General features: G+C 37.2%; 2 protein-coding genes across 2 annotated transcripts; both read right to left on the bottom strand.

Annotated features, from left to right (window-relative positions):
* Positions 1-472: 472 nt before the first annotated feature.
* On the bottom strand, positions 473-1,310 carry LOC136822756 (uncharacterized). Its single transcript, XM_067079041.1, has 2 exons — positions 1,204-1,310; positions 473-1,118 (listed from the first exon to the last, which is right to left on the bottom strand). The coding sequence occupies exons 1-2, from the start codon at positions 1,308-1,310 to the stop codon at positions 473-475; spliced, it is 753 nt and encodes a 250-aa protein (XP_066935142.1).
* A 1,622-nt stretch (positions 1,311-2,932) lies between these two features.
* LOC136822807 (glycine cleavage system H protein-like) lies at positions 2,933-16,153 on the bottom strand. Its single transcript, XM_067079121.1, has 5 exons — positions 15,952-16,153; positions 7,930-8,012; positions 7,371-7,434; positions 6,274-6,405; positions 2,933-3,586 (listed from the first exon to the last, which is right to left on the bottom strand). Exons 1-5 carry the CDS (start codon positions 16,079-16,081, stop codon positions 3,489-3,491), a joined length of 507 nt encoding a protein of 168 aa, XP_066935222.1. The 5' UTR covers positions 16,082-16,153; the 3' UTR covers positions 2,933-3,488.
* Positions 16,154-22,377: the final 6,224 nt, after the last annotated feature.

The following is a 22,377-nucleotide window of genomic DNA, read 5'->3' as shown; positions in this document are numbered from 1 at the left end:
ACATGTGAGAAAAAAATTCCGGACGAAATCTTTTCTTTTAATCAGCAGGACCACTCAAAACGTATCCCAACGACGAACTCAAAGCAAATGGGTGGCCATTGCCAGTAACAGCACCTTCAGTGTGTATAAAATCCCAATAAAAGTTTGAGCCAATCAAAATATCAATATCGATGGCTTTTTCATGATTTGGATCTGCCAGTTTTTAAACCTTTCAAATGTTCAAACGTTTTTTGACATTCGACTGTGTTCTGTCTCGAAACGGGTTGACTGATTTCGGATACGTAGGCTTGCACAGGAACCTGTCCTTTCGAAGTTTTCACGTTAAATTCGACCAAGGGTAAGGTTTTGACGGTTTTTGTTGTTTCCGAACGATTGGAACAAAGTTCCTTTTTTTCCAATTTTGCTTTAGATTCAGCTTTCGACTCAATGTGGGTGTAAACATAACTCAACGACTACCAGGGTCAAAGAAATTCTACTTTCGGACGAACGATTTTTCTCGACATTTTCGATTTTGGCTTTGGCTGTTGTAGCAAAACGGTACACGACTGCTTGCTAAATTCGACTGAGTATCTTCTGGCGTATCTTCCTCTTTCTTGAAGGTTTTACAAATACTGCTATGATGATTTTTTCGACAATGATAACAGCTGCGCATCGATCTACAACTTTTACTATCATGTCCTATTTTCAAGCACTTGAAACATCGTTTCTGTTTGATGAGAAAATCCTTTCGACTTTCTGGTTTCGATATCTTGGAACATTGATAGGTTTTGTGTGAAGCGATTCCACAGTAAACGCATGGAAAGGTACGGAACGGTTGTCTTCTTTTGCTGTCTGTAGGACGACCGGTACTCATTAGGTTTTCGTAATTTTCGACACCTTCATTCTCTGTAAGAAGGACCTTTTCTCGAGCTTCGACTTCTTGTTGTAAGGCTTCGAGTAACTTATCGATTGCCCATACATCCTTTCCGAACTTTCTAGTCAACAACAACATTTTATTTCTTGTGGCAATTTCGACATGATAACTGGTTGCGAGCATAGGGCCGTAACGTTTCTCCTCCAGACCGATTCCACGAAGATTTCTAATTTGAATTTCGATGTTTGTTAAAGCATTCTCAGTTCTTTGATATCGATAAAGTTTGATGTTGTTTCTAAGTTTAACAATTATTCATATGCGCACTAATAATTATCTGTTCGTCACCGAACCTTTCTTTTAACATTTTGAGCGCAATATCGTAATTTTCGTTAGATAATGTTATACCTTGGATGGCAGATTCCGCTTCTCCTTCAAGTAAACTGGTGAGGTATGTCATTTTTTTCGACGTTGGTCATATCATCTCTCTGATGAACGGCACAATCAAATGTATCGAAAAATGTTTTCCATTTCAACGGATCTCCATCGTAGGGTTTTCAAACTCAATTTGGGTAGACGAATATCAGCTTTCCGCTGTTTTCTCTGGGTACTTGTGACACTACTATCACTAACAGCAATTTTTGGGGTTCTCTTTTGACAATTCACTTTTGACGGCTAAAATCAACGACTCAACTCGACGCTCAACTTTGGAACACTTCTCATATTGTATTCCCATTTGCTCTTCATCGTCTAATTCATCCACGATGTTATCCGTAATCTCAATGATAATTTGTAACTTTTTATTTAAAACTTTGCAAGTGGTTTCAAGAGCGTTTTTGTTACTTTTAGCATCCTTGTTCCATTCTTCGCACTCCAAAACCAACTTGTTAACATACGATGTGAGAGCGTTGCGCTTCTTGCCAAGTTTCTCAACATCAACCATTTTTCAACTTTTATTATGTATTTCTTGTTTCGACTTTTTAATTTTTATGTTTCTCTTCTTTCTTACAATTTTTTTTCTCAACACTCACACACTTTTTCTTCTCTTTTTAATATGCGGCACGTGTGGACCCTTGAAATATTTTACGTGTTGTCTCAATGACTTTCTTTAGAGAACTGTCATAAACAAAATTAACAAAAGCACTAAATAGGCCTCGATTAGTCTCGATGACCCAAAACAATATAATACAATAAAAATATCACAACAATGGCTCCGCAAGAAAATTTGTAAAATTCCGCTGAATAAACTTTTCAGATTATCATATGCCTTAACAATGATGATCGGTTATGAAATTAGGTTTTTCCTTATCGGTCTCGTATAGACTACCTTATTACACGAATATTACTAGGCAAATTCAACGGCCTTGAAATAAACACGCCAAAAATTAACACGATTTTTTTTTACTTTTTCAAGCTAGCTCATGCATTAAAAGTTTCTCGGAAATACATTTGGTGATTCACTCTGTTATGCTGTGCTGATAGAGCAGGGGATGGGATAAATACGCTCTGTTCTAAAGAGATTATGGCGAATGGGAAGATCTGACCTTGTTGTTCCGCCAAAACATTCAAAACCGCGTTGCCTTTTGCTTAAGAAACAGGGTTCTATTCTAACGTTTGTGTATATGATTGACAGTTTTTGGTTTTTGATTTTGTAGGGATCGTATTGCTTGAAGCAATCAGCGCGCTCAAAAATTCATTAAATATTCTTCCCAAATCTAGATGAAAAGAATTAGCAATGCGCCAACATGGGCAGATTCTCTTAACGGAGCCATAGCCTTTAGAGAGTGCATACATACGTGCCATGCACAGAGTAATCAGAATCTGCTTGGAGACTAGTAGTGGGAACGACTATGAGAGAAGGCGGAAATCAAATAATATTTTCTGGAACTTGCATTTTGGAAAAAGGTGAAACGTGGTGACTAATACGTCGTAAATGAAAAGAACTTGATGTATACAAATTTTCGTTCTTGTTTACAATGATAGTACTTGAAGGAAAAAACTGTATCCTAAATACAGTATATCAAATTATTGTGGAGAGTTTTTGCATTTTTTAGGAAGTAAAACAGATAAGACGACAATTGCTTTCTCTTTCACGTCATTTCTTAAAAAGTTACTCAAAATATTACAATTGTAATTGACTTATAGGGAAATTAATAGCTTCAAAATATTTTCTTACAAGGAGGCTTGGAAATAAATACAGTCGTTTGCTAATATTGTCAAAAAAATAGTCAACGAAAAGAGTGCTTCTTCTTGATTCGAAAACCTTCGAAAAAATTCGTCTAAAGATTTCATAGTCGGGATTCCCCCCAAAGGCAAATGCCAATCAAAATTCCGAAACAAGTGAAGTGTCATTCATATTGTGCAGCTGACAGCTCAAGAATAAAATACGATTCAGGATAAATTCAAAATTTGAAAAATTTGCCTCTTTTTGTGTGACGATAATTATTTATGATCTCATCATCGAAACACTCTTAACGCAGAAACAATTTAAATATCATTTTAAAAAAACTAGAACTATCCTAAACACGAGAATCATTCGAAATCGATTCACGATTCTTACGCGACACACCATTCATTGTAAAAATGTCTTCGTACTCAGGTAATTAGCCTGAAAAATTTATCAGTATTTCCCTTTGGTTTAGCCTGATTCTGCATCTACGAATGCTTTGTAGCCTGCTGCGTCGAGCATTTCTGAAAGTTCGTCAGCATCCGACAATTCAATTTTAAACATCCAGGCTAAAGAAAAATAAATACAAATGAATATTTAAACCGAAATAAGGCTATGTCTTTGAATTATAGGACACCTTTAAAGGAACTAATTTTCACAGTCGAAAAAAATTCGGAAAAATCGCATTTCGCGGGAATTAACTTTCGCATGCCCTATTTTGGACCCATTTTTTTCATTTTCCTGGGGATTTTTAATTTTTTTTGTTGAAACAAGTAATACTTTTATGGATCTACCTGGTTAGACATTTAACACATTTATAATTCATATCTACGTGACGTGACCATTAAACAATCATTCAGAACATAAATAGTGACGATCTATTAAAATTAGTCGTTTGTTTCTTATAAAAAAAACGTTTAGAAACCAAAATTTCAATCTCTTGAAATATTCTTTCATATTCAAGACTTCGTGAGCAAAAAAAACATATCTCATCAAAAAAATCAGTAATTTGGCTAAGAACATCGTGATGTATGCTTAATAATAGTGATTCTTATAGATAAAGATGCGTTTTTTGAGCTGAAAAATTCGTTTTTTACAAAAATCTGCTTCAGCCATCTTTTACCTACTTGCATGCAAAAAATTAGAAAAAAAGAATGATCCAATATTTCACAAAGTCCAAAAAACCGTTTTTTAGCCGTTTTTTGAACCAAATTTGCCCAAAATCATTTTTTTCGAAAATCGGGCTCCGTCACATTCGAGGGTTTATAGTTATGCATCTTTGTGCTAAAAATAATAAAGAATGAAAGAGCCAATCTCGAGAAAAGCTAATACCTAAAAGTAATTGATGATGTGCTTATAAAAAAATATAGAATTTGGCCAGTTTTTTTATAAAAACACGCCAAGCAACCAAAATTTCATGTCTAAACACACATATTCTTCAAAAGTAAGCCCTCGTGAGCAAAAAAAACATCTATCTCATGAAAAAATTGAGTAATTTGACTAAGAACATTGATGTATGCTTATTAATAGTGATTCGTATATATAAACATGCGTTTTTTGAGCTTACAAAATTTTTTTGCAAAAATCTGCTTGAGCCATCTTTTACCTATGATGGCACCCTACTTTCATGCAAAAAATCAGAAAAAATTAAGTCCAAAAAACCTGTTTTTAGCAGTTTTTCGGCCCAAATTTGCCCAAAATTTTTTTTTGAAAATCGGGCTCCGTCACATTCGAGTGTTTATAGTTACACATCTTTGTGCAAAAAATCAGAAAAAACTAATGAGCCAATCTCGAGAAAAGTTGGTAACGAACGGACGGACGAACGGACAGAGGTTAATTTATAGGACCTCCACCGGGGTAGGTCCAAAAAAGCGAAAAATAGTTCTCGCGAAAATTATTTCCCTAACCTTTTCTTTCGAACACTAAATATTCATGATGTTAGATTGGAATACAGCAATTTTTCCCCTCAGACCGAAAACAGACTTTATACAGCAAATCAGTCCCGCCGCCGGAATCTTAATATTATTTTTGATAGCCCTGCAATACAACTGTCAATCATTTTTAAGAAAACTGATTGGATGATTAATGTCACGTGGCAGGTCAATATTTCTCCATAGTGACCAGTTATGAAATAGTCGAACGTGCGCAACGCACTGGGCTCAACTTCAGTGGCTTCAAATTATTCATAGGCCCGATCGTAGACCCCCAGATATTCACCCAAGGAACAAGTGTGCCAAATTTCAGCCAAATCCAACCATTTTTGAGGCCTGTAGGCTCTGCTCTAAAGTTTTAGCCTCGTTTTGGCGGAAAACTCGTCCCTAGGCCCCAAAAATCAAGTTTTTTGAAAAACGAAAAAAAAACATTTCCAGATATTCACCCAAGGAACAAGTGTGCCAAATTTCAGCTAAATACGACAATTTTTGAAGTCTCCAGGCTGCCCCAAAATTTTAGCCTCGTTTTGGCGAAAAACTCGTCCCCAGGCCCCAAAAATCAAAATTTTCAAAATATGAAAAAAAAAAAACCCAGATATTCACCCAAGGAACAAGTGTGCCAAATTTTAGCCAAATATGACCATTTTTGAAGTCTCCAGGCTGCCCCAAAGTTTTAGCCTCGTTTTGGCGAAAAACTCGTCCCCAGGCCCCAAAAATCAAAATTTTCAAAAAATGAAAAAGATACCCCCAGATATTCACCCAAGGAACAAGTGTGCCAAATTTCAGCCAAATATGACCATTTTTGAAGTCTCCTGGCTGCCCCAAAGTTTTAGCCTCGTTTTGGCGAAAAACTCTTTCCCAGGCCCCAAAAATCAAAATTTTCAAAAAATTAAAAAAACACCCCCAGATATTCACCCAAGGAACAAGTGTGCCAAATTTCAGCCAAATCCAAGCATTTTTGAAGTCTCCAGGCTGCCCTAAAGTTTTTGTGACAGACAGACAGACACACACACACACAGACAGACAGACAGACATTGTCAGATTGTAGCTCAACTGAAGTTGAGAATTGACATCATTAAAATGTCAATTACTTTTATTACTTTATTTTTGCAGGGTTATAAATGGATTATTACCCAGTATTACCTTCAGAAGCCTGCATCGCTTCGCTCGTTCCAATACGTCGCGAACTTGGTCGATATTTTGCCAGAGAGACCGGCTTTTCGGTCAATAATCCATAAGAATTTTGTTGATTTTAATACTTTGCTGAGACGGAAATCCGTCTAAGAAGGGAGAACTTTGAACATTAAGAAAATGTAAAAACATACCATCTGATTCTGCGTTTTTATTGATAAGGCTAGGGTTGGCGGTAAGGTCTTCATTGACGGCGACAATGGTCCCTGAGACGGGCGTCATTACGTCTGAAGCTGCTTTTACACTTTCAACTGCACCCACTGAATCTGTAAGAAATGGAATCAAACAACAAATATATTGAACACGTTCAAACCCAACCAGTATAAAGAGACATTAGGTGTTGACCATATATTTCTGTTAAACCTGAAGGATTAGATAAAGTGCTTTGGCTGAAAAGTATGCCGGGGTGAGGTAGAAAATCCTACCTAGGTCGTATGACATTACAATAGAATTTTCCACGCTAGATCAATCAGAAGCTTTGTGGATTTCTCGCAACAATACTTTTTACGATATCAACTTTTTTGCTTGGAAAAGCTTAAAGCACGTAATCTAGCCCTTCAGGCTTAACAGAAATCTGTGCTGCTGACATCAGTGGCTTGATTTGGCAGTGCGAAATTTTGTAAATGGCACAATACAAATAAATAACGTCACAAGCCTTCCAATCCTTCCAGAGGAAGAGGAACGTTATGTTAAACTCTTTTTTAATAAATACCACAATTTGGGATATATAGGAGCTAAGGCTCATGCAGACTTTGATTGCACCCACACTAGACTGGAACCGTTTATAATTAGTGTGATACAGTGATAAGGGTGTTATGTGGATATATGATAATTATTACGATATAACATCAGCTACAATTTGCGCCTTCTGAATTAGTCGTCAAGTATGCTAGTTCACACTTGTACAGGCGGTTCAATCGAGCAGAGTTGTTTTGGAATAGCCTATCAGTTTTACTGCTTCCAATCAGGCAGTAGGAAGTTTATGTATTTGCTTTTGAGGACGGTAAAGTGACTGAAGTGATTTGGAAAAGCCCGCAGTTTTGACCCGCAAAACTGAGGACTGTAAGTGCTGATTTACCGTCGTCCTCAGTCAGTCAGGATTTAGACAAATTTTAAGCTTTACCGCCTCCTTCGCAGAAAAACTCACAAACATAAACTCAGTAGTGGGTCTGGATTTTCGGTCAAAATCCATTAAATTAAAAGAACAACAGAACCTCTTGATGGAACTTACCATCTTGGTCAAAGGAGTCTTCAACTTCTGGTAACTCCACGTAAACTAATTCTCCCAAAGCTGCCTGTGAATGAAAAAAAACGAAATATGTGTATAATTAATTATTTAAAATCATCCACCTACTGTTAGGGATGGAGTATAAAGGATTGAGGGACATTTTTAAAATATGCATCGCGTCGTAAAGGGGTGTTTTGTATGGCGTGTAAATCAAGCTGAAAACAAAACCAAGTACAAAAGCCTACCTAATTAAATACCTGCTCTCGGGTACTTAATAACAGGGTTTTGTAATAAGCGGGCTTTATTGAAAAGGAGGCTAATATGGCAGTATTAGGGAAAAAAAGGGAACTTAAAAATTTCACTTATTAAAACATTTCCAAAAAATGAATTAGCGGGGGGACACTTATTAGGTACCCGAGAGAAGCACCAAAACAAAAATAGCCAGTCTGTCCAACAATTAGTTTATTTAATTTGCTTGTCTTTTATCAGCACAAATGCTATTTCATCAACCTGTACATTATGATCAAATTAAAAAAAAGAAAAAAAAAGAACATAAAATCACCTGTGCATGGTCAGTGATTCCTACTGTTCCAACATTGCCTTCAACGTCGATCCATTCGTGGTCTTTTGTGAAATATCGTTGGTCTATCAAGATAAGGAAATTAATGCCTGAGGTTAGGAGGGTTGTGATAAAACAAAGTCCGCCGGGTTTTAGCATGCTTTAATTTTGCTTCTCATTTCTCAAACAGTGCTTCAAACTTTTTAACTCGCAATTATTGAAAATATATTCCCGACCACTTCTATTTTCAAATCATGGATAAATTTTGAGAGATGTGAGCTTTTGCCCTACCAAAGAAGAATAGAAGTACAGCTTCTCTGATTAAGAGTTTGGCAATCGAATCGTAATTATTAGATTATGTTCAATTGGCTCAACTGCAATTCATGTTCGATCTTGTTCATTTGACACTGTAACTGCTGTGGAGTAATTAGTTATTAGTTATTCAAAAGACCGCCGCGTTTGCCAAAACAACTATAAGATATAGGAATCCCCCCCCCCCAGCGGACCCTCAATTCACGTAATCGCGCAATTTTTTTCGAAATTCACGCATTCATGCAAATTTTTCTCGACTTTCACGCAATAACCCGATTTTTCAGAAAATCAAAAGATTTTCGGCAAAAATTGGGGAAACATTTAAAAAACGGGAAAACTGCACATAATCGGTGGGGAAAAGGGAAAATTCACGTATTCACGCACAAAATAGCCCAGATTCACGCATTCACTCAATTAAAATGTGGATTTTAACGTTCACCCCAGTTTTTTCAATTCACGCATTCTCGCAATTTTTTCTCAATTTTCACGCATTCACGCAACCGAAAATGCCCATTCACGCATTCACGCAAACCGCTGGGGGGGGGGAACATATAGCTACACACAGCACATATTTTGGATTGGGCTCTTTCAGTTAAAGTCTGTTACAGGGGGTGGGTGGACGATGGCGGAATTCCAAGGCAAAATGTTTTTCTGAAATTCATGGCAGTTAGTGAAAATACCTCGATTTTATGCATGTTCAAAGTTCACAATAACGACTTTCTTTTTATTGCGAAAGCCAAATGGGTGAGAACATGTCATAAAACTAAAAATCAACGCTCCGTGGTTGTGATGTAGTTTACAAAATTGTTAAGATAAAATGACCTAACTTTTTTCTACGTCATTTTTTGAAGCCTCTTTGTAGGAGGATGTGTCTTTCTATATGGAATTTTATCATACTTCATGGCAGATTAAAAAGACAATTAAAAAACAAAAGCTTCTTCGTTTTCATTTTCTCATTTAATAATGGGGAAGAATGAAATTTCAGAAGATGCTTTATTCAATATGAGGATTGCTATTTTCGTAAAATTGCGATTCCCCATGGTTGCGAAACGGTGGCTATGGGTAATTCCTTTGTTCTTTTGCTATTTTCTTTTGTTCTATGTGACGTAAAGACGCTTCACAAATCAAAGTACTTCCACTAACTGCCTGGATTTCCAATAAACCTTTTTGCCTTTCCATCTGCCATCTTGAATTGTATGCAAAAATACAGGAACGAAAAAGCCGTGATTGGATTTAGTTGGAAAGTATGCAAAACATATGAAAGTTTACACAAAGATTAAAAAAACAACAAAGCATCTAATAAATAAATATTATAATCATTAGAACAATAAATGATGGAATTTCTTAATCCAAAAAGAAATATTTACAGAACAACAAAAGTTTGTTCATAAAGACATTACATACCGTAAGTTGGTCTAATATCGACATCCCTCGTCTAATTCCGACACCCTTCTTTAGAGAAAGGAATAATATGAAAGCTTGAATCACTGATTGAAAAAGGATTATTCCTCTCTGATCACTAAGCAAAGAAAAACAGTTTCAACCTTTCTATAAATTTCAGCTGATAAAGAGGGTGTCGGAATTAGAGGAGAGGTGTCGACATTAGACCAAGTTACAGTATTCTGTTTTCATGCCATTAAAAAATTCCACCAAGATGGAGTACACACACAAACTTTCAAAACACGCAAACTGAAAGCAAGCAATAAGCAAAAAGCTCGTCCCAGAAAATCTGAACAATGGTAAAAAATGAAGTTTTCAGAATGTCAAAAATTTTTATATAGACATAAAGAATATCATTTCATGAACAATATGTGAAAAAATCAGAGCAGGAACATGCTCCATTGAAAAGTTATGACCAGATTTCCAATTTCCGGGCTAAAATTCCTGGAAAGCTCACAAAAATTAAGATTTTTACAAAATGGGCATATAAAGGCTACAAAGTAGTTTACCTTACCAAATGTTTTTAAATATTGATAATTTTGAAGTTACTGAAGAAATTAAGTCATTTCAGATGTCCAATGGAGTTTTTTGCGGGTCTAAAATTCCGTTGCGCCGTGACAGAAAATCATAATTTCTAAATAAAATTGAACAAAGCAGAATTTTTTCAGTTTTTAAATGTTTAAAATATTAGACTTATAGGACTGTTGAGAATCACTAAAAGAATTCACTCTAAAACACTAAGGTAATTTTTTAGTGCACTTGAAAGTTTGCGTTGCGCCGTGACGGAAAATCCAGGTTGCCATTTAAAATTATCTTTTCTCCAAAACTTGTTCATCAATCAACTTGATGTTTATATGACATGTTCAAACAAGTCATCTGGTAATATTTAGCTGCTAAAATTTAATTTTGGACTTAGTCATACCTTAGAAATAGCCAAGGGAAAAATACTAACAGATTTTTTTTCAAAAATGTTTCATTCTCATTTTTTTCCAAAAATGTCCATATTTTTTAAACAGTGCTAATTTTTCAGTATATGATTTTTGATCTTCGAAAATACATGCCTTGGGAAATATTTAATAATTGTTTTGATGGCAATATGTTGAAATACAATGAGAATAATATATTATTCATATTTGTGATTTTCATTGTTTCATCAAATTTTAAGCCAAAATGGGCCATTTATTGACCTTTCAAGAACCAATATCTTTCCAGCACATTCACAAAACCCCATGATGTTATATATCATTGAAAGCGAAATTTTTAATAGGTTCTGAATATCTAATTTTTAAAATCCACAATTATGTTGGGTGAGAGCTATAGTGCTTTAAGTAGTTTTTTCAACAGCTGGGATGAGCTTTTTGCTTATTGCTAGCAGTAATTATGACGTCACACATTCAGCGGGTTCAGATCAATGTTTTGATTTGATCGTCTGACAGTTCTATTCCCAGGAGAATAACCGACGGTCAGCCGAATAAGGATTATTTTTGTGATTTTTCAGCTTGAGTTTATGTCTAATGTTATGGTTTTTTGAAGTGATTGTTCTAAGAGATGAGCGAATTTGATTAATTCTAGTTTTCAAAAGAAGCAAATTTAATCTTTCTTCTACAAGATTACACTTTAATATAATGCCATATGTTTTGCATACTTTCTAAGGGAATTTCACCACGGCGATTTGGCCACCATAATTTTTGCATACAATTCAATATGGCGGATAGAAAGGCGAAAGGTCTATTTGCGATTTTGACAAATTGTGTGGAATTTCGAATTTCCAAGGGTTCAAACAAAAAATTAGATAGAATTTCCAAAGCACTTTGAAAAATTGACTGGATTTCTGAGTACTTTTTTTTCATCTGAAAAATCCTGTCTCTAACCCATAGGGCGGCAATCAAAAAGATGTTCCATTCGGGTCGTCCGACCGACTGTTTATTTACATACAAGAAAACCCGATTCGAAAAGTCAGTAAGATTGTCGTTTTTTTTTGGGCTCTGTTTACAGGTTCAGATCTTTGCCATAATGGCGGGCAAGGGCAAACGGAGCATGTCTTTGAATCATTATTTTTTGTTTACTTAACCCACATTGAGTCCCGTTCAAGTTTATTCATGTCAAAATTCAGCAACGCGGTAGGGCCAATACCCTGGGGGCCGAAAATAAGGGCCGCTTTAAGGGTTAACACATGCGCACGCACATTTAGTTTGGAAAATTAAAGATGCCGGCATAAGATTCTATTGATTGCCGACTTGATTCATCGGGATTTACTATATCCCAGACCCCCGCGCTCGATAGGATCGATCATCAGAACGGCTCGATGACGGATCGATATGTGATCGATGGATTGCTTAACGATCCGTATAGGAGATCGATGGAAGATTCAGCCATTAAAAGGTCTTGAGTATCGATCCTTTGTTGATCCATTATCGAGCTAGTATTTCAATCAAGTATATCGATTTGTCATCGATCGTTAATCGATTCGTCATCGATCGTTAATGGAGTATGCATTGATTATAAATCGATTATGCATCTATCATACATCGATCATGTATTGATCATACATCGATCGATAAAAGATCTATGATAGATCGATAAATAATCAATAACTAATAATAAGCTTAAAAAAATCTTGAGTATCGATCCTCTATCGATCTCCTATCCGGATCATTAAGTAATCCATCGATCCGTCATCGAGCCGTTCCGATGATCGATCCTATCGAGCGCGGGAGTCTGGTATATCTTAAAAATCTGACAAAATTTACTACCGACCAACCGACTGGATTTGAAGATGTTTTAGGACCCGAATGGAACATATTTCTGATTGCCGCCTAGGGGGTTTTTTCTGGAAGAGCCCATTTTGGTGTAGCTATGTTATAGCTTTAAAAATTTAAATTTTCATTATAGAGATTTTTTGCTATTTTATCCTTGTATAAGGCGGCAATCACAAATATCTTCATTTCGCGTCCTCGTTGGGTCGAAAAAGTGAGTCGGTCGGTCGGTCGGTCGGTCGGTCGGTCGGTCGGTCGGTCGGTCGGTCGGTCGGTCGGTCGGTCGGTCGGTCGGTCGGTCGGTCGGTCGGTCGGTCGGTCGGTCGTAACATTCTTCAGGTTTTCTTAAAATTGGACCCAGTGAATTTCTTCTTCTCATCCGACCTTAATCATCTATTGACCTTTTTTCAAAGAGGCCACCCTGTTGAATAATTATGTAGTCCAGCAGAAAAACAATGATAAAACCATACATAATCATTACAATATGCATGATACAGTAATTATGCATGGCTCTATCATTGTTTTTATGGCTGGACTACATAATTATTCAACAGGACGTCCTCTTTGAAAAAAAGGTCTTTTTGTGGAGTGTATTCTTGAAGGAAACTGCCAGCCAGCAGCCAAAACAACCGCGCGTTACGGGGGGGTTTCAAATTATGACCTTTGAACACTGTAATGATAAACAAAGTCAAAATGCCGCGAATGCGCTAGAAATCGCTCGCAAAAAATCGCCAATAATAAAATTTTTAAACGAAGGAAACGTCATCGACAGAAAAAGTCCGACAAATTTACCGACTCACCGACTCAATTATACTCAATTTTCGAGAGTCGGTCGGGCGACGCGAAACGAAGATATTTGTGATTGCCGCCTAAACAGGCTTCTTTGTTTCCCAATCACTGGAAAGTTTGAATTTTGGCTGGATAAAAAAATAAATGTCCAGACGGTGTCAATCGAACAATTTCGAACAAAAATCGCAATCGAACCAATCGAACGTAATCAAAAGCAATCGAATAATTGCGATTCAATTGTCGAATGTAATCGAATCTCAATCGAACGGCCGATAGACCTTTTTTCAAAGAGGCCACCCTGTTGAATAATTATGTAGTCCAGCCAGTCAGGACCTCTTTGGTCTTTTTTAAACATTAGTTCGGATAGAATAAAAACATACCTGATCAATACAACCAAACCTTCTGTCTTGCGTTTACTCTTTCCTTCCCAACAACTTTCGTTTTTGCTTATGTAGGTTTTAAAATCCACAAGTAATGAACCTCTTATAGCTTTATCTGAATAAATCTCGTTGAAAACCTTTTGTCAGGTTTCAATCCGTACGTTTTTTATCCACGTTGTGAACCGGTTTCCCCGACTTCCCGATAATTAAAAATTGGAACTTTCCCGTGGGCGCGATTGGGCGTACCGCCATCGCGAAATATTTTTCGTGAAAATTTACCGTATTCTAACGCTAATATAATCTAGATAATCTAGATAGGAAACAAATATTAAATTTGATCTTTTTTTTCTCGTATTTCTAAATTTCAAGATAAAAAGAACTATCTACAAATTATTATTATTAACAGGCGTAGAATCGACATTGACATATTTAATGATGTCATAATCGATGCCGTGCATATTTTGTCAGCGCCGTGGATAAATACCACTAAAATATACAAGATAAGTAAACATAAATTTATCGCCCGCGAGCACGGCTTAGCTAAGTGCACCTCTCTTATTCATCATCTAAGAATTGAAGCAGGCAAAGATTACCGCGTGGCTGATAGCGGATGAAGGTTTTTTTGAAGATATTTTCAGTTATAATCCAAGGTAGAACAAACTAAACATAGAAAGGGAGTATTTTTTAGTGCTCTATACGATGATCGGTATTTTTTTTGAATTCTATGTTTAAATTTTTCTACCCAGCCCCGTTGCTATGTACGCGCGCCCTGTTGCTAAGACCTTTGCTTGAAATCGAAAGCGAAACCAAGATTATTTAGCGCACACTGCCGTTTGCGTAATATCGATAAAGTGCAATGAGGTCCTGACTGAGTCCAGCAGAAAAACAATGATAAAACCATGCATAGGGTGGTCAGGCCAAAATTTTCCCCTCAAATTTTGAAAACCAAACTAATTTTATTTGAAAGTCCTTACCTTTGTGAGAAAAATGAGGGGTCATTTGTTAAAATTGGTTAAGTAGTTCCAAAGTTATTCCATTTTCAAACCACAAAAAAACCACCTTTTCAAAGAATCGCCTCCTTACACCACGCCAGCAAGAAATAATTTTCGGAAGCACCAAAATCGCGCCAAAATGGCGGATGAAATCTAGCCTTCCGTGTGGCGGGGCGTGAGGAGTTTTGCTGGCGCGGTCTAAAAATCGGCCCGATGACTGTTAAACTTTAGCCTATCGCTAATGAGCTGGAAATGATAGCTAAAAACAAATTTTACCAATGAAAAGCTGAAACCCTTAGCTTTCCAACCATATGTGGTAGCCCTGATAAAAATTTCAGGAAAGTGCCGAAAAAATCGAAATTTCTTCTTCTTTCTTCTCGATTTAAAGACGGCCCGTAGATTATCGAAAAGGCTACCACGTGACAAACTAAAGTACTATCTTTCCCGCGTTTTATGAAAAAAACCGCGAGTCTATAACTAATCCAGCTCATTAGCGATAGGCATTTGAAAAATGGTGGTCAAGGTAGACGGTGGTGCCACGAATTCCGAGTCGCCATTTTTTCACCTTGATGTCTAATAAATGGTATATCTTTTTATTGAAGGTAGGTAATGGGATGGAGTTTTTTTCTTTGTTATCTCTGATAAATTCTGAGTATTTAAAAAAAAAGAATGAACAAGTTTGGAGTTGTTAAGGATTAGTTATGATGGATGGAATGTTCTAATTTTGATTTTCGACTTTTTCCACGCAAAAAATCCCGACGAGTGCGCACCCTACCATGCATAATTATTACAATATGCATGATACAGTAATTATGCATGGCTCTATCATTGCTTTTATGGCTGGACTACATAATTATTCAACAGGACGTCCTCTTTGAAAAAAGGTCTATTCCTGGGTAATATTCTATTACGATTGTGTTCGATTGCGTTCGAGTAAGGTTAGATTGGTTCGAGTAATAATTGACTATGTTCCATTGGTTATGTTTGATGAGTTTGATTGCGATTAAATTAAATTTGATCACTCTGTTAGAGCTTTTTAGCGTGGGCAGCGGAGTGCTTATTAAGTATCGTACGAAAGCGAATAAAATCTAGATCAATTGAACGTTCTCGAACATAATCGAATACAGTCAAACGTAATCGAAGCAATTGAACGGCAAATCCTGGGTATAATATTTGATTGCAATTCGATTGCATTTGACAATCGAATTGCAATTGTTCGATTGTGTTCAATTGCGTTCAATTGATTCGGCGTTAGATTCATTCGATTGACACCGTCTGGGAATGTTTTCTGTTCCAGTGCCTCCCCCAATCAGCACACACCAGATTTTACAGTATAAAATTACATAAGAAACTTACATGCTTGACTTGCAAGAGAGATCAGCCTTTTCTGTTGTGGTAATGCTGATCTTGATTTTGATAACAAACTATTTGATCCTCTAACAATATGTGATAAAACCTGAGTGCATGCAAATCTTCCTGCTGCCATTTCTTTTTTGCAAAAATTTTGTGTTTATTTTTTTTCTACAAAAGAAACATAAAAAAGTAAACAAAGTTTCAGGCAGAAAAAAGTCACATGTTTCATAAAATACTATCAAATTGCAGTCCATGCTGTAATGCAATTAATTGGACGCTCGATTTAATAACAAAAGGCAAAGAGAAGAGCTACAAAAAGGACAGTCAAACAAAAGAAAAAAAATCAGGTCATCAAAAAAATGGACAGCTCGAAATACGACGTTCTTCATCAGTTAATTTTTTATGCTCGATCGCCGTACGCCTTTTGATCAAGGAACGCTGCTTGGCTGTAGAAGCACTTTGTTTTAATTCTTTCGATTGAAAGACGTGCTACGACAAAACAGTAACATTGAACCCTATCACAAAACTCTTTCACCTAGACTAGCATGAAGAACGGGCGGAGAAGTGGGCGGGCGAGGGGTTATGCCATCGAGTTTAAAGCCTGGAGGGCTAGAGGAGAATCATTAACCTTTCTTATGCAAGAAAAAGTAATCTGTCATTTGTGTAAAAACCAGGCGGGTCGCTCAAGGCCGCGCAGCTTTGGTAGGATTTGTTGGCTTCAAATCCTACCAAGGAGATTCGATTCTAGCCCTTCGGGCTTATACTTCATTGGGTTATTATGCGCATTAGAAATACCACATAATTATAATTAAGTAAAGTTCTATTTGTGTGCGCATGAATTAGAAACCAGATAAAAGGATAAGTACCGTACTTACCTTTTAGGCTACTGCTGCTGGCATCCACTAACGGATTCGTGCTCCTATACTTACCTAGGGTTGTGTAGAGGTCTGCCATTCAGATTATAACAACAATCAAAAGCGCCAAAACCGCAACAAAGTGACTTTACTACCGTGAGTATCACAGCGCGAATAAATATTTTCTCTTTGAAAACTTGACCTCTGATACTCAGGGTAGGCTTTACCGCGTTGCAGAAATATCCGAATTTTTACGATTTTGGGCTTACTTATCTTTCAAATCCAAAGGACGAAGACAAATAAGCTTAGCTGTTTGCCCCGTTTACTACAGTTGAGAGTCTCGTAAAATGAAAAAAAAACAAAAAAAAAAGACGGATTATTTTGTGCCTACACCATCCGCACAAACCCCAATCTCGTTCCTGCGTATATCACCTTTTTTATGCTCTGGCATAACGTAAATAAAGCCTGGATACACGGGAATGAGGTTGCACAAACCCATGTTTTGGTTATAGTCGAATTCGTAATAAGCGAAAGGCCCGGGGGGTACTAGGGTTGGTGAATGAGGAGTATGTGCGGACGGGACCTCCGAAAACCGACCCTTAGAGAGACCAAATTTTAGAGAAAAAGTGAACCCTTAGAGAGACTTTTTCGAAAAATTTTCTCTGATTTTCAAAAATTTCCTACCTTCTCAAAATCAGAATTTTTTTCTAAAAATCGTGATTTTTCCCACCCTTAGAGAGACTACTTTGAAATTTCCTGATTTTTGTAACCCTTAGAGAGACTTTGAAAGGTGAAAAACCCCACCCTTACCGTCCGCACATACCCATCACCTGTTTTTGCCTAAGTACCCCCTCCCCCCGGGCCCGGGGGGCAAAAGGGAAACCTCCAAAGCTTACTCCACCAATAGCAATTTTAGTCAACGGAAATGAATATTCTTATAATATATAAACTTGTGTTTCAGCATCCCATGGTTTTTAAAACTTATAAAGCTATCACATAGATAGATACATTACCTTCTCTCCTGAATTAAACTTTATAGAGCAGGTCAAGCACAATAAAGTATCATTTGATTGGAAATGATAATGAAATTTTAATGGATATAACAGAGAACAGTCAATTTAAAATGGAGAGAGAAAAATAGATGCGAATTCTTTTTAGCAAAATATACCAAGATGATTTTTTCATCGTCATTGGGCTGGAAGTTGATACTTGTAATCTCGTAGGCCACGCTAGCACCACTTCGCGAACGCTCCCGGGCGGGAAAGGTACTTCCACCCTTAAGGGTTTTTTTTGGATCTTCAAAAACGCATTAAGGGTCGCAAAAATCACATTATCTAATTCCAGTGCCCCTACGGATTGTAAAAACAGCTTAAATTCCCCATATGGTGACTCTTAAAAGCAAAAGTTTCTATAAAATAGTCCCGATAAGGGTGAAAAGATTCACAAAAGTTCGTTTTTTTTCTCTATTTAAGTCCCTCTTAGGGTCCATTTTGGTATATGCGTAAGTCAAGATGACGTCATATTTTTTAACGGAAGCACCCAAGTTTTTGCCCTCCGTGTTTCTATCTGTCATGCATGTCACGGGTGTCAAAACGCCCGTCAACCGCCCATCTATGGACGCGCGAACTGAAATATAGATACTAGTACCACAGACCCCACAGTTTGAATTCGCGAAGAGAACGAAGCATGATCAGTTGGATGGGTTTGCCCACTGCACAATGTGGTCAGGCCAAGATTTTTGTAACATTTTTGGATATTTATTTGGTAGCTATCTGTATATATGATTATGATATCGTAATGTAATGCGAAATGTTTTATGAATCAAACATTGAGATACCACTTATATGTCTGTGACACGTGTCGGAATTTTCGGCTCGTGCCATCTTGTCTGATCCGGCATTGTCAAGCAGTGTTTAAAGGTCAGCCTCATTGTTACTTTGTTTTATTTTTTGGATATATCTCTTCAAAATTTTGAGAGGGATAAAGCGAACGTTGAACAAGAAAAATTTCAAAAAGATCCAAAGTACTTTTGACATTTTTTAAAAAGTAATATTTCCGCCTCCTTCAGAAAGTAAATAAAAGGAAAGATTTAAATTCTTCTATCATTTCTTTACATTGACGTGTGTCAAAACTTTGAGTCTTTCTGTGACATTTTTTGACATGATCATATATCCATGTAGACTAGCAAGCTAGTCTGTTAATTAATCCAGTCAGAGGGCGGGTTCATAAAGGCGGCGATCGTTTGCTAAAATAGGAGCTGCATAGGAGATCGAGAATAAAAGTTGGTGAGAGGGTGCTGATTAACGGCCCTTTCCACCGACAAAGATTCTTCCTACGCTCACTTTTCCCGCGTGATACCGTTCCAGCCCTACTGGCGTGCTACTGCCGGTCTAATATCCATGAAATGAAGGTATTGTCAAGTAGGAATTTCAATCATTTCTCTGATATACCAGGAAGTATGGGCAGATATCCAAGCGTTGTGACACACTTTGTATCGAGTTGTTGACATGTATTTGCTTGAGTAAACACTTCTCGTCTATGTAGTCTATTTTCATAGCGTTCACAACGGTTCGAGAGCCTTAGAGACTTATCCTGAGACTTTTTTTAGATAAACATAGTCCATGGAGTATCTATAAAAGCCATCACTTGTATCAGGAATATGCTAACATTAACAACATTATTGACAGGGTCATGCAACCTGGGGGGCAAAGGTGGCCACGCTAATTTTTTTTCCGTGAACGGACGGAAGTATCTTCGACGGTCAGAAGTATCATCTTTTGACGGTCGGAAGTATCATTTTTTATTTTTCCTATCCGTCATTCCGTGGTTCAGGGGGTATTGGGTCATTACCAATCAATTAGCTAGGATCAGGGTTGCTAGTAACGGCTTGTCACTGTGCCGGGTGCATACTCGGCGCCTTGGGCCCCGCAGGGTTGCTAGTAACGGCTCGAATTTCAGTCAGTTTAAAAAAGGGTTACTTTTACCCATATTATAATAACATTACCCCCGTCTTTTGCCAGTTCGATATAATCCCCTAACTCTTTCTTGAAATATGTTTATAATATCACTGTTCATACTTTCAATATAGCTTTGTTTCTGGGCAAATTCAGTCTGAAATAGCGTTATTCAAGGCATGTTACAGGGAACATAGAAATTTTTTCCCTTCGTCAGAAACACCACCCTCGAAAACCAGGGTCACATAGCCCACTGATGCTATTATGCTGATGGGCGCATTGACTACGTATTTTTCCTCTGTACGGTCCTCGGCTCTCTTGCGTCGTAAATACGTGGCCCCTGGGTCGAGGGTGCAGAAACACAATAGTTGCGTCTCCTTAGGCCACTATATTTCGGCCACTCTATTTTTGCATAGACCCTGATATTAGATCATTTACAGAGTGTTGTTTATATCACGTTTTATGGTGGTTCAAACATCAATAAAAATATATTTTGATATTATCTTTTGACTTGAATAAATATAGATATTGGTCAACCACAAAACATTGCGATAAATTCTCTTGAAGTTGTTATGTCTCCGATAATGATGTACATGTACACAAATTGAAAGCACGTTCCATTTGAATAAAACTTTGGTCTTTATTAGGGTGGTAAACAGCGTAAACACAAACATATGAGGACAACACAACCATTTTCCATTATCTTTTATGGAGACTCCTTCCTGTAGGTAGCACTTTACGTAATGATGACTGGTTAGGATGCCCAGTTCTGTATTGAACGACCGAGCGGTCTAGGAGTCGTCTCGTTAGAACCGTCTTACGCTGTAGTTTATGATGCCTGCCAACGTACGATACACTGACATTCAGTTTTTCGAATCAAATCCGTTAATCTGGTGTCATCCACTAAAGAAAAAGGCCAGCGCACTCCCACCTCATCCAAGATGTATTGTGCACAGTCACCAACAGATTTCTTCAGTTTCTCTCTAACCCATTTCCTCTCACAAGGCATTGGTTTTCTCGGGAGAAGGTACATTCACTTACCAAGTAAATCACAGCACTAAGTGGGAATCAAACCTCGAACTCCTGGACGGTAGTCAAAATTAATAACCACTAAACTACTGCACCCTATGGGCGTTTTGCTTGATGGCGTGATTAGTGCCAATTCTATTGATCAATGCGTCATTACAACAACAACACATTATGGAGGCTATCCTCAGTCATGCTCGATTGATCAACCAATTTACAGGATTGTGAACATGGACGTTGCGAACATTAGAAAAACGTCGAAAAAACGTATTGCATCGCGGCTGGGTTTAGGGTTTGGGTAAGATATTGAATAATTTCTAAAGATTATGTACAAAAGTATGAGTTTGATATTGTTAGAATATTTAGTGGTTAAAATTGAACTCCTTGCTGTCAACTCGAAAATCTTCTTGTTTCCTGTGTGGTGCAAAAACTTAGTTTTGCAATATCCACTTCAAAGATAGAAAACTTTCTTTACCTTATAAGTTGAGATATGTTGGCTCCTACGATTTAAGTATACTTTAAGAGTGTGGTAAATCAGACGTCACTTACACCGGGCTTAAAATCTCCTGCTTAGTAAACATTGAAATTCAGGTTTAATATAAGAAACTTAAAAACATTGAAATTTAAGTTCATAGCAAGAAATTTTCAACCGACCTTTGTCGAAAATAAAATCGTTTTATAGTGCTTTTCATTCCATGAACGAATTCTAGGTCGTGAGGAAAGTGCGACTCTATAAGAATCTATTGCTTCAAACCCTTGCAAAACTCTGGTCCACCTGTGGGACATTTGAAGATAGCACATCATCAATGATATTATAAATTCCTATGATAAAAACAAACATCGCAGATCATGTCTATGTCTATCACGTGCTTTACCGCAATAAGCCGCTGTTTTATTATTCTTGCACGACCCACCAATACTTGAGGGTATCTAGCTACTCAAGTGGAATTCTAACCGCAGGAAATGCAACAATTTACGGCTTTTGTAGAATGCACTTTAAGAAAAGTCAGGCACGACACAACGGGTATACCGCAGATTTTCACAAAAAAAACCCCGAAATAATCCTCTTCGTCGGTAAAATCGCTATAAAATCGCTTAAATTTCCTCATTCATCTTACCAGATATAAAAAGCTTCACTCGTGCCTGAAAGTGGCAAACATTCTTAATTTCCTGGTATTATTTTTATATGATGGCCCAGGCATTTCAGTATTTACTTACAGCTCAAAAAACCTGTGAGATCTAACAGAACTTTCATCGTGCACTCGCAGTGAATATTTGAAGTTGAATTAAAGTTCAAGATTGCACTCCCCATTACTCCCCAGTAATTTCATTGCTTTTTTGACAAGCGTTACACTCCTTTGCATGTTTCCGACGTACTTGTTCTATTGTCTGAGATCCGCAAGTGGGTGCTATCTCACTTAGATGGTTATTCGTGTGAAATAGGGTTGTCCTAAAAGTCTAATGCTCTGAATATAGCTGGACGGTTGAATTGTTGCTATAGTTACGAGAAGATACAGTGGGAGCCAACTGTTATTGAGCACGCATTTATTTATGTGTATTTTGATAAGCTATTTTTATCGACGTATCGAAAAGAA

The sequence above is a fragment of the Clytia hemisphaerica genome, unplaced genomic scaffold, assembly GCF_902728285.1.
Source record: "Clytia hemisphaerica strain Z4C2 unplaced genomic scaffold, Clytia hemisphaerica genome assembly, whole genome shotgun sequence".
Lineage (NCBI taxonomy): Eukaryota > Metazoa > Cnidaria > Hydrozoa > Leptothecata > Clytiidae > Clytia > Clytia hemisphaerica.
The sequence above is the reverse complement of the archived record's forward strand: the minus strand, read 5'-3'. Positions and strand labels throughout refer to the sequence as shown.

What these genes read in the sequence shown, in the direction of transcription:
- LOC136822756 (XM_067079041.1), bottom strand. Translation starts at nt 1,310, where the DNA reads ATGACATACCTCACCAGTTTACTTGAAGGAGAAGCGGAATCTGCCATC. An exon ending in CTCAAAATGTTAAAAGAAAG is followed by an intron (nt 1,119 to 1,203) that starts GTTCGGTGACGA and finishes TCGATATCAAAG; the next exon opens with AACTGAGAATGCTTTAACAA.
- LOC136822807 (XM_067079121.1), bottom strand. Translation starts at nt 16,081, where the DNA reads ATGGCAGCAGGAAGATTTGCATGCACTCAGGTTTTATCACATATTGTT. An exon ending in AGACTCCTTTGACCAAGATG is followed by an intron (nt 6,406 to 7,370) that starts GTAAGTTCCATC and finishes CATTTCTTACAG; the next exon opens with ATTCAGTGGGTGCAGTTGAA. An exon ending in TAAAAACGCAGAATCAGATG is followed by an intron (nt 3,587 to 6,273) that starts GTATGTTTTTAC and finishes ATTTTTCTTTAG; the next exon opens with CCTGGATGTTTAAAATTGAA.